Source organism: Ursus maritimus, unplaced genomic scaffold (assembly GCF_017311325.1).
Source record: "Ursus maritimus isolate PB19 unplaced genomic scaffold, ASM1731132v1 scaffold_2, whole genome shotgun sequence".
In the NCBI taxonomy this organism is placed as follows: Eukaryota; Metazoa; Chordata; class Mammalia; order Carnivora; family Ursidae; genus Ursus; species Ursus maritimus.
In genome coordinates this window covers 30,430,773-30,441,386 of record NW_024424452.1, presented here as the reverse complement: position 1 = coordinate 30,441,386, position 10,614 = coordinate 30,430,773, and the positions used below count along the sequence as shown (strand labels likewise).

The 10,614-nt window shown below is 52.9% G+C and overlaps 2 protein-coding genes across 3 annotated transcripts in view; both read left to right on the top strand.

The window, feature by feature from the left end:
* Window positions 1–1,057: 1,057 nt before the first annotated feature.
* LOC121103795 (MHC class II transactivator-like) lies at window positions 1,058–2,158 on the top strand. The gene has a single exon (XM_040635331.1). It carries the CDS (start codon window positions 1,348–1,350, stop codon window positions 1,657–1,659), a length of 312 nt encoding a protein of 103 aa, XP_040491265.1. The 5' UTR covers window positions 1,058–1,347; the 3' UTR covers window positions 1,660–2,158.
* CIITA (class II major histocompatibility complex transactivator) overlaps window positions 1,518–10,614 on the top strand; it is a 48,838-nt gene continuing 39,741 nt past the window's right edge. Inside the window, exon 1 of one of the 2 annotated variants that reach the window (XM_040635328.1) lies at window positions 1,518–1,630. Coding sequence is in view for 1 of the 2 variants with exons in the window: in XM_008697128.2 (XP_008695350.2) it covers window positions 9,812–9,863 (52 nt within the window). In the remaining variant the exon portion in view is untranslated. Of the gene's footprint in view, window positions 1,631–9,677; window positions 9,864–10,614 lie in introns of those variants that run through there. The other variant, XM_008697128.2, reaches the window with a different exon arrangement.

Sequence of the window (10,614 nt, the reverse complement as noted above, 5' to 3'; positions counted from 1 at the left end):
TCAGATAGGAGCTACTAGGGAAGCTGGAAGTTGAAATCCTGATTTGTCTCACTTAAATGAGCACTGCAAATGGTCCGCATCTGAGAGATGGCAAAGCTGAGGCCAGGCTAGGAAATGAGGTCACGGGTGTGTTTCAAAATGGTAAGGGAGAGCAATCAGCTATGATAAAAAAAAAAAAAAAAAGGGGTTGGGAATTTTTTTAAAAGATGTATTTATTTATTTGAGAGAGAGAAAGAGAGCATGAGTGGAAGGGACAGAGGGAGAAGAAGAGAAAATCTCAAGCAGACTCCAGGCTGAGCACGGAGCCCAATGAGGGGCCAGATCTCACGACCCTGAGATCATGAACTGAGTGGAAACCAAGAATCGGGGGCTAGGTGGACTGCATCACCCAAGCGCCCCTGGGTTGGGAATTTTTAGAATAGAATCCTGAGATAGACTGGCTCCTACGCAAAGCCCCTGTTTTGTGCATCAGTATATCGGGGATGATTTTTCACATATAGTCAGTGTTCACCAAGTGCTTACTAGGTCCAGCGCTAAGCCCTTGCAATGCAGTATCTTTTTTAATCCTCAAGACAACTCAGTGAGGTTGGATTACTTTCACTGGGAGATTTTGCCAAGGAGGGGACTGAGGTTTCGTGAGGTTGAGCCCAAGATAACAGTCGTATGCATGATTGATCAATAATAATAATAGTAATAATAATAATAATAAAGGCGCATCTTTATCAAACTAATATCACGTTGTAGATAACGTGCTAGGTTATCTCAGTTCATTCTTTCCGCAACTCAGCGCTGTTATTGTCACTCCTTCTCACTCTGGGAGGTCAGGAAGATTCTCATCACCCAAACTTCAGGTGGAGGGATGGGGTCTGGAGCAAGTTGTCAGGTTCACAGAATTAGCGAGCAGCGCTGGGATGTGAATGCCGACAGATTTGCTCCAAGGCCAATTGTTTAACCTGGATGCCCCAGCTGCCTACTGTTATGATAAAACATCTGAAAAGGACCATCATGGTGTAAGTTCTCGGAGAGGCAAGTTCGTTTCCTGTTTAGTGAATATCAGACTGGATCAAATGGAAGCCACAGGCCGCGGGCTTCTCTGACCCAGGCACGTGGGCGGTCCCAGCAAGTATCGGTGAGGTCCAAATCAGCCCGAGCAACCATTTCCCACCATACATCAGGCACCCCAGCCTGCAGCACAAATGAGGAAACCTGTCTAAGCAGGAATTAACAGCACCCAACTGCAGAGTTTCCCTCATCCTGTTTTTCACTTCGTGTTTTGGATGCTGCAGGCTGGGTGAGCACAGATCCTAGACTTTGGCCCAGGCAGCTGGCCTGCCTCCAAGCCCTGCCATGAACCACTTCCAGACCATCCTGCCTCGGGTCCGGATGCTGCTGTCCAGCTATCGTCCGGGTCAGGTGCAGGCCCTCCTGGACCACATGCTGGAGAAGGAGCTCCTGTCCCAGGAGTACCACGGCGCCCTGCTCCGCGAGCCTGATGGCGAGGCCCTGGCCAGGAAGATCTCCTTGACCTTGCTGGAAAAAGGAGACCCGGACCTGGCCCTCTTGAGGTGGGCATGGAGCGGGTGGCAGGCCCCAGTGGCCGAGAGGGACCCCAACTCCAAGGACCACAGTGGTAAGTCAGCATCCCCTTTGCCCAAGTAGCAATGATTGGCTGTAGGCAGTGCATGGATTTTCCCTCCTCTCTGAAAGGAGAGTCGTGTGCTCGTCCCTGTCCCCTGATGGGAAGGCAGAGCTGGATAGGAGTCAGGGCCTCTGGATGAGCTGGTAGGGGCAGCAAGTGCTTTGGAGGACTCGGTCTGTGATGCCGGGTGTGCTGAAGGCATGTACGGCGTGCCTCCCGCTCTGCTTAAGAAAAGACCATCCCGGAGGCGTGCCATCCAATGCCTGCTTGACTTACACTCTGAGCGGCCTTCACGTGTCAGGCTCTGCTCTGGGCGCTGGCGGCAGCTACGGATCAGCTCCTGCCTGCAAGGGGCTCACGGTCCAGTGGGGAAGACGGCTGCAGGCACTCGGCGTGGCTCAAATGTGGAGAAACCAGGTGCCAGAGAGAGGACGGGCCAAGAAGCTGGAGAACGGAGGATGCTGTGTGTGCACGCGTGTGTATGTGCATTTGTGTGTGCGCGTGCACGTGTGTGTACATGTGTGCGTGTGTGTGCATCTGTGTCAGCGAGAGACAGAAATCAAAAGACAGGCAGGGTGAGAGAGAAAGGAAGGGAGAGACAGAAAGAGACAGCCGGAGAGGACTGAGGGAGAAGGAAGGGGGAGGGGTGGGGGGAAGAGAGAGAGAGAAAGAGAAAGAGGGAGACAGAGAACAGGAACCTGATCAGTGAAAAGAGAGGAAGAGGGTCTTACTTTTAGAGTATTGACGCCACTTGACGCATCTGAAATCGTCAAAACAAGCCTAAACCAAGTTGCTCCCACCCACGCCTCCGGCCCCGCAGACCTTGTAGGTTTTCCTTCCCTGTTGCAAAGAAGTGCTCGCTTTGCTGCCAACAACGTTCTTCCTAAAGGTGCATGTCTGTTCTGCCTCCTACTCTACCCCAATCTGGGCTTTTCCAGTTTCATGACACGGCGCCTAGATTCTAGGCTTTCAAGGTCCCTTTACGGTTTTTGAGTTACTTGAAGTGGGAGAGGGTCACAACGATTCACGTTTATTGAGCACTGACCGTGTGCCGGACCCACCTATCACATGGCCGCGCGCTGAGCTCTAACCTAAACCAAGAAAACACAGACCGCCCAGAGGTGACCCCACCCCAGGTCCCCAGGTGGGACGTGCTGGAGGCTGGATTGGAAGGCAGACGAACTTTATCTTCGACCCAGCTTCGAGGAGTAAAAAGCCTTCTGAGGGTCTTGACTGGGGCACAGGGCGGGGGGGCGGGGGGGTGTATGCCCTTCTCCCGCTCTTCTGCCGAGACTGAATTTACAAGGGGTTGGTTTTCCTCATGGTTAAATTCTCGCCCAGATCATCTCTGTTGGTTTCTTGGACATATCTCTTACTTGTGCCCTTTCCCACCTGCAGGATCTCCCTGATTTCTTCATGGGGGTGCAAGCAGCCTGTGTGGTCTTGAGGGGGGTGCAGCAGCCCCCCCCCCCCCGCCGCCGCGCCGGGGCCACACTGCACGCTCCTTGCTCCTTTATGTGGAGGCTGCCTGACACCTCGGCACCCCCTCCTCTGTCTGCTGGTTCCTGTTATTTAACTCTGTTTCCTCCCTGGGGATGTCATATTTTTATTTCTGAGCCCATGTGACTCTAGAAAGGGAACTGGGCTCAGAGCGCCGTGGTCTTCAGGGGGCTGGGAGACAGAGAAGGGCAAGGCGCCTCCTGTCCCTGCTCTTTCTTACTGTCCTCCAGGTCAGCCCCCCATCAGGGCTGCTAGGCGTGCGGCCGTGGTAGAAGCCGGACGGAGCAGCCGAGGGGAAGTGGGGAAGGGGAAAGAGAATCGCGTGCTTTGTAAAGAAAGGGCCCTGACTCTGGTTTCAACGGAGGTTCCGAAAAAGAAATCATCATGTGAAGGTTTTGTAACTCTCTCCATAACCCTTAACGATCTTCACCCTCCACTGCTCTAAAGCCTGCATTGGCTCCCCATCACTCAGAGGAAAAGCCAAATCCAGGCGGTGGCCCACAAGGCTCGTCACAATCTGGCTCTCGTCACTGCTCTGGTCTCAGCCCCTACTTCTGCTCATCTCCTCCAGCCACACTGGTATCCCCGCTGTCCCTGGGACAGGCCTGGCACCCGCTCTACCACAGGACCTTGGCACGTGCTGTTCCTACTACCTGGAACATTCTTCTCCAGCTATCCCCTTGGAGGATACCTCCTCAGCTCTTTGCTCAGATTTCACCTTCTCAGCAAGGCCTACCCCGAGTATCCCCTTTAGAATTGCAGGTCCCTGCGCCTTGGTGGCTTGATCGGTTAAGCATCTGCCTTCAGCTCAGGTCTGGTCCTGGGGTCCTGGGGTCCTGGGATCTAGTCCTGCGTCAGGCTGCTTGTTCAATGGGGAGCCTGCTTCTCCCCCTGCTTGTGCTCTCTGTCTCTCTGACAAATAAATACATAAAATCTTAAAAAAAAAAAAAAAAAGAATTGAGGGTCCCTGTCCACACTCTGAGCCCCCTCCCTAGACTGACATTTTTCACCTTCTATAGATTTTACTTTTGTATTATGTTCGTCGTTCATTGTCTGACTCTCCCGCTCGAAAACCAGCTCCCCGTGGGCAAGGACCTGCATTTTTATCATAGTGTATTCCAAATGCCTAGCGCAGTGCCTGGCACGGGGTAGGTGTGTAAGGTAGGTCCGTTGGGTGTTGAATGGTTGGATGGAGGGAGGGATGGGTGGATGAGTGGGTGGGTGGATGGTGCAGGTATTGCCATTATTCTCACCTTACAGAATGGTAAACTGAGGCACAGAGAGGTTAAGAGATGTCCTGGGGAGGGGGCTATTGGCTGTCACAAGGCCAGATCTACCGCAGCACTTTTTTTTTTTTTTAAAGATTTTATTTATTTATTCGACAGAGATAGAGACAGCCAGCGAGAGAGGGAACACAAGCAGGGGGAGTGGGAGAGGAAGAAGCAGGCTCCTAGCAGAGGAGCCTGACGTGGGGCTTGATCCCAGAACGCCAGGATCACGCCCTGAGCCGAAGGCAGACGCTTAACCGCTGTGCCACCCAGGCGCCCCTACCGCTGCACTTTCTGCTCGGCTGCCTCTTCTAAACAACCCGAGGGATACCGTAAATCTACCCAAAACAGGTTGACTGTCTTCAAACTGAAACTAGGTCCGAAACTTCAAACTGATTCAGAAGTCACCTTTAGCTGCCACCCTGCCTCGGTGCAGTTGTGCAGAATGCCTGCACAACTGCACAACCTCGGGGGTCCGACTCTGCTACAGGAGGCAGCATGGGTGCCCGCAACCCCAGGCAAGGTCAGGAAGAGTGGGGGGAGGCCTGAGAGTCAAGGTCCTTGTCCTGACACAACTTGGCAGCTTCCCTGGGGAATCAAAGCAAACGCTCAGGGCATTCTTTGGCGACAGTGGGTGACAATGCACGGCAGGCAGTCTGGGGACAGAGGAGAGACAGGGAGGATGGCAGGGATGGAGAAAGACCAGGCTGGACCCTGGAGAGCTCTGGGTCCGAGGCCACGCTCTGATTCTTACAAACCGTGTGACCTCAGCCACATGACTGGACCACTCTGACCCTCTGTTTCTTCATCTTGAAAATGAGAATGATGATATAAAGCCCCCCGGGCTATAGTGAGGATTAAATGAGATGACAGTGCTTGGCATTGGATGGCTAAGTCTAGAGGGGTCACAGCAGGGAGAATCGGACAGGGAAGAATAAACCAGGGGTTTGAGATGCAGAGAAAACAATTGCGTCTACAGTCTCGTTGGGGCCCACAGAATATCTAGACACCTATTCCATGTGAAACACAGTGCTGAGGGCTTTGGTGCTGTGTATATCTGAGAAGTGAATCAATGTGCCCCCACTGTTGGGCTGGCACATGGTCTCTGCCCTCAGACTGCCTGAGTGCTGGTCAATGGCTCCCTAATTCCAGGGGGTGTGGCTGTGAGCATTTTTGGGAACCTCTCCAGGCCTCGGTTTTCCACATCTATAAAATGGAGGCGATAATGGTACCCAGGGTGGTGCTCTGAGGATTCAATGACCTCATCCAACGTAGGGAACTTGCATTTCTGGCAAGAAGAGAGTGGATTCTGACTCATCCGCCTCAGTGCCGGTGTTCGTGTTCGGGCAGCTACAGGCCCGAGGGGACAGCCGGCTTGGGTTTGTGAATGGAGGGTCTGCCCAGCAGTGCCTTTGGGCAGGTATTCTCAGAGGCGTAGGAACCTCCCTACCCCCCACTCCCCGGGCGTTTATATTTTATTGCTTTCTTTGACTTTCTTTTGTCCTTTGGTCACTCTGTGTTTTCCTGATGCCTTATATTGGCCCATGAGGATTCTCTTCTGGGAACCATAGAACCAAACCTCCCTCCAGGATGTCACCTGATTTATTGGAAAGGAAGGGACATGCCCCACCCCCAGGCTGCCAAATTCTTCCTCTGGCTTCCTTCCTCATTTGGCCCCTAGCATGAGAGCCACCAGAGCCGGGACCTTGGAGAGGAGAGGAGCTGTGCCCTCCTACCCTCCCCTTTCCCTTCCCACGCCCCGTTTCTGCTCTAATCTGGGGGAACCTGCTCTGCCTCCTGGAAGGAGACGTACTGGCAGGAACTGCTCCTGTCCGTTCTCCTTGGACGGTGTCCCTGCCAACCACACCCCCTTCACCTTCACCCCCTGGGAGCCGCAGAAGGAAAAGCGCCTACACTCGCAAGTTGGCACTTCCCCGTGGGTTTTCCCAGGTTGACCAGTGGCCCGTTCCAGACTCCACTTGGCTCCAAGCTTGGCGCCTGACCCAACCAGAGCTGGTTTCTGTTCTCTATTGTCCTTACGTTAAGCAGCCCACCTGCATCCTTCCGTAGAATCTATTCATCTCTCCAGCCAGCTGCCCAGACACCTTACCTGCCTACCCTCAAACTGACCTGGTCTTCATAACCACCTACCAATATCCATTTATCAATCCTGCAACTTCCATCCGTCATTCACTTATACATACTTAAAAATCTATTTATCTGACCATGTATAGTTTTCTGTATCAACTTATTTACCTGCCTTCCTACCAACCCATCTGCTTGCGTATTTACCGACTAATGGGCCTCTGTTCTCGTGCGCCTTCCTACCTGCCTAATTTGGACACGTGCCAGTTTTATCATATCTGTTCACCTGCTTCTCTACTCACTTCTTTCCCTTCCTGACTTACACTTCTTCCCTCCTCCTTAATCATTGTCTTAGCACCTGCTAGGGATTGTGGTGGTCACCAAAAAGCATAAGAAAAGGCACTTACAACCTAGGGAGAGGGAACCCTTCACTATTGGGAACTTTAGTCTGCCTTGATCATGCCAATCCAGGCTTGGTCCCTTCATTCAAAGAGTCTTGGAGTAGTGTGACTTTTACATAAGAAAATAAAACACTGGGTCCCAGACAGCCAATTCATGATCTAATCAGAGGTGACCGAGTCTCTACTTATGAAATGGGAAGTTCACCGATGCATTGCCAAATACGTGGCAACAAGCTTTCTAAAAATGAGTAAAGCAGAAGATTGATGTTACCTGGAAGGGTGCTGAAAGCAAGAACTCAGGCCTTGAAGGATGGCTAAAATAGAGCCTGGGGGGGAGAAGGCAGGAGCTCAGCCCCGCACAAGCAGAGAGGTACCCACCTAGGTCGAGCAGGGCTGTTTGGGGAGACTGCAGCAAGGGATGACAAGCTTACTCAGAAGAGAAGTTTGCCCCATGTCCTCCCCTTGGGACTTGGCAGGGGACCCCGGCTGGCAACTTTCACAGTGCTTCTCCTGGTAGCCAGTGGACTTACTCCTGCTGGATCCCCACTGGAGGCAAAGCCACTTGCATGCCCAGGGCAAGGTTGGCTTGAACAGCGCTGGGAGCGCTCTCCAGTAGGGAGGGAATTGATTTTATTCAAAGCATCCCGGGGCTCAGGAGAAAGATCACCGTCTCTGAGGGAGTTTCGAAGAGGAACGTTAGCAGAAGGAATGCAGGATGCTTTAATAGGGAGAAATCCTAGGCTCGGCTTACGCCCTCTGCCCTGCTCCTTGCCCTGCCCATGCAGTCAGGAGGCTTGGCCTTCTAGCTCGCTGCAGTGCCAGCCTGCCCATCCCTCATCCCTTTGTTTCCACGGCCCCTGTCGAAATTCAGACCCCATCGGCTCCTGGCTGGGCACTGCAATGGCTCCTCTTTGCTGTCTCTGCCAGGGGCCCTCCCTGTGCTAAGCTACAGCCTCTGGCATCAGCCAAACACGCAGCCTGGTTCTTGTCACCTCCCAGCTCAGAGACCTGTGTTGACATATGCCTGGTCAGGTTTGGGTCTTGAGTGTGGGTCTGGAGGGAGAGGGGCAGTTCAGTGAGTACGTGGGAAGACCAGGTAGCAGAGGTGAGATTGGACCCGGTGAGAGATGATGGCATTCAGGCAGGTGGACCCCAGTCGGACCGACTCTCACTGCAAGCTCATTCCTGCCCATGAACGCCTCGGCCACGGCCGTCAGAACTGGCTGCCTCTGAGGATGGGAAGGGACTCTCAGAAGGGGTCTCGAGACAAGTGAATGGGCAGGGGTGCCTCTCTCCTGGCACCAGGTCACGGGAAGATGAGACTTCTTGAGATTTCTAATATTCGTCACGTCTGTTTTATTAGCCTAACGAGGCAAGACCGTGTTTCAAATTGACTATTAGCATTTCCCATTCATCTGTGTACTTCCTTCCTGGGCCTTCTAAAAGCAGGGACTGTTTCAAAATAGCCACCCTGCAAAGATAGGCATCGTTATCTTTATTTCGTATGTGGGGAATTGAGGCCCACACAAGGGAAGTGAGGGGTCCAAGGTCACACACCTGCTACTAACAGCAGGGACTCGACGGCAACTCTTCAGACTTCAGACTTCCAACCCAGCGCTCTTTCAGTAAAAATGCAGGAAAGAGGGGTGCCTGGGGGGCTCAGTCAGTTAAGCATCTGCCTTTAGCTCAGGTCATGATCCCGGGGTCCTGGGATCGAGCCCTGCGGCAGGCTCCCTGCTCGGTGGTCTCTCTCTGTCAAAAAAAAAAAAAAAAAAAAAAAAAAAAAAAAAAAGCAGGAAGGAGGCACTTGTCACTGCTTCTCAAACTTCATTCACTTCCGGACCACCCTCACAATTTCTACGCACCGTCCTATACTATTATTTGCTTGACAGGTGTTTTTCAGAGCACTCACATTTTTTTTTTTAATTCGACTTTGTTTTCCAAGGAAAGTTATGTTCACCGTAAGTGAAAGGAATACCACCCACTGAAGCGAACTATGAAACAGGAAGGCAGGGCAATGTTTGCACAAGTCCAGCCAGATACTGTTGTCCCACGGAAGGCTTGCAGCTAGGGAATGCTTTCTGGGAAACAGGGATATATCCTGCATTTGAAGAGCTGTTAGAGACCTATTTAGCCTAAGACTTTCTCCCAGATGCCATCAGGAGCGTGGGTAGAGACTTGCAGAGGCGCTAACGTTCCCCCTGCGGGTCAGTGCTATTTAGCACTGCATCTGTGTGCCACCCCGAACCACCCGGCTGTAAGTAGACCACATTTGGGACAACACTGTTTTACGTGTAATTTACGTTTGATTCAATGTCTTGGAATAAAAATCGTGAGTGGACCACGCATGATCTCCAAGGCAATTCAGGGCATTTTGGCATGGGGGTGAGGTGGTGGAGGAAAGTGGAATCTGGGAAGCCTGCTGGACCCCAGCTGGGCGTCAGCTTGCCTTGAAGCATTTGTGGGCCTCTGATCCTGGCCCGTCCAGCAGAGGACGGCAGGAATTGCCAGCTGGCACCAGTGGGGCTCCACTGTGGTCACCATAATTTCAGAATGTCATTGTGTCGAAGGTCCCCCTCCAAGAGACAACTCTCAACATTCTACAGTCACAGCCCCCCTTTGGTCCACCACAAGGAACTGAAATTACCATCAGAGGCACTGGGAGGGTTTAAGGGAGCGTGGGCAAATTCTAGAGTTTTAGAGAACTGGGGCAGCAGGATGTCACTTCATAGGGGGAGAGTTTTCTGTTGGTCCCTTGCTTGCGTCTTTTGCATGCGGTCTTCGTCTTGGCGGGCTCCTGCCTGGTATAGGCGGAGAAGCTGGAGATGAAGCAGTCTGCTCCTGAACTGGGCATTCAGAGGCTTCGTGGGGCAGGCTGAGGGCACCAGGAGCGGCTGCCTGACTGGGTCTCCCACACCATGCGTTGCCTGGCTCCACGCCCTGCAGGGTCCTACCTGCCGGAGCCCCAAGGTAAAAAGGGGGGTGAAGGAAGTTGGGGCTGAGAATGCTTCTTGATTTAGCGGAATGTCTCAGCTGGTCCCACCATCTCAGAACTGGGTGGTGGGGGCAGAGAGGGGGTCCTTGTCCTGTCGGGGCTGTTGGAAAAGGTGAGGTGGTTGGTTATTTCCTTCTACTTGAGGGACATTCAGATTGGCCCAGGTGCCTGGCATGTGAGAGGTCTTTATCAGCGCAGAAGGGTTTTAGAGGGCCAACTTTCAGGAGGCGTGTCGTTAGCTCTCAGCATTGATGGCCCTGCTCAGCCAACCAGAGGTCCTCTCTCCAGCAGGTAAACACTGCGGGGTGCCCTTGAAGGACAGGATCCCTGCCAGACCCCCCCCATTCCCCGCCCCCATCCCGGGGAGAAGCAGGAAAATCAAAGCTGGAGTCAGCTCCTTGGTGTAGCTGTTGAGCCCCGGCTGGCTGCACGGATGTTCCCCTCTCCCTAGTTTCTAAATTATGTTTTGGGGAAGAAGCGGGGCAAGGAGACAGACAGCCCCCGCTCTGAAGTCAGCCAGACAGGCTGCACTGTTGGCTGGGTGATGTGACACAAGACATTTCACCAACCTTCTCTGAGGCTCTTTTCCTGGGCCGTTGAAGATTCTACGGCAGCCTAATGATGAGGGATCAAAGTCCAGCACAGTGTCTGGAACATTGTAGGAACTGAATATCATCACAGAAGCCCAATATTACCGGGGCTGCTGTGCTGTGTGTTTGAGAGGGG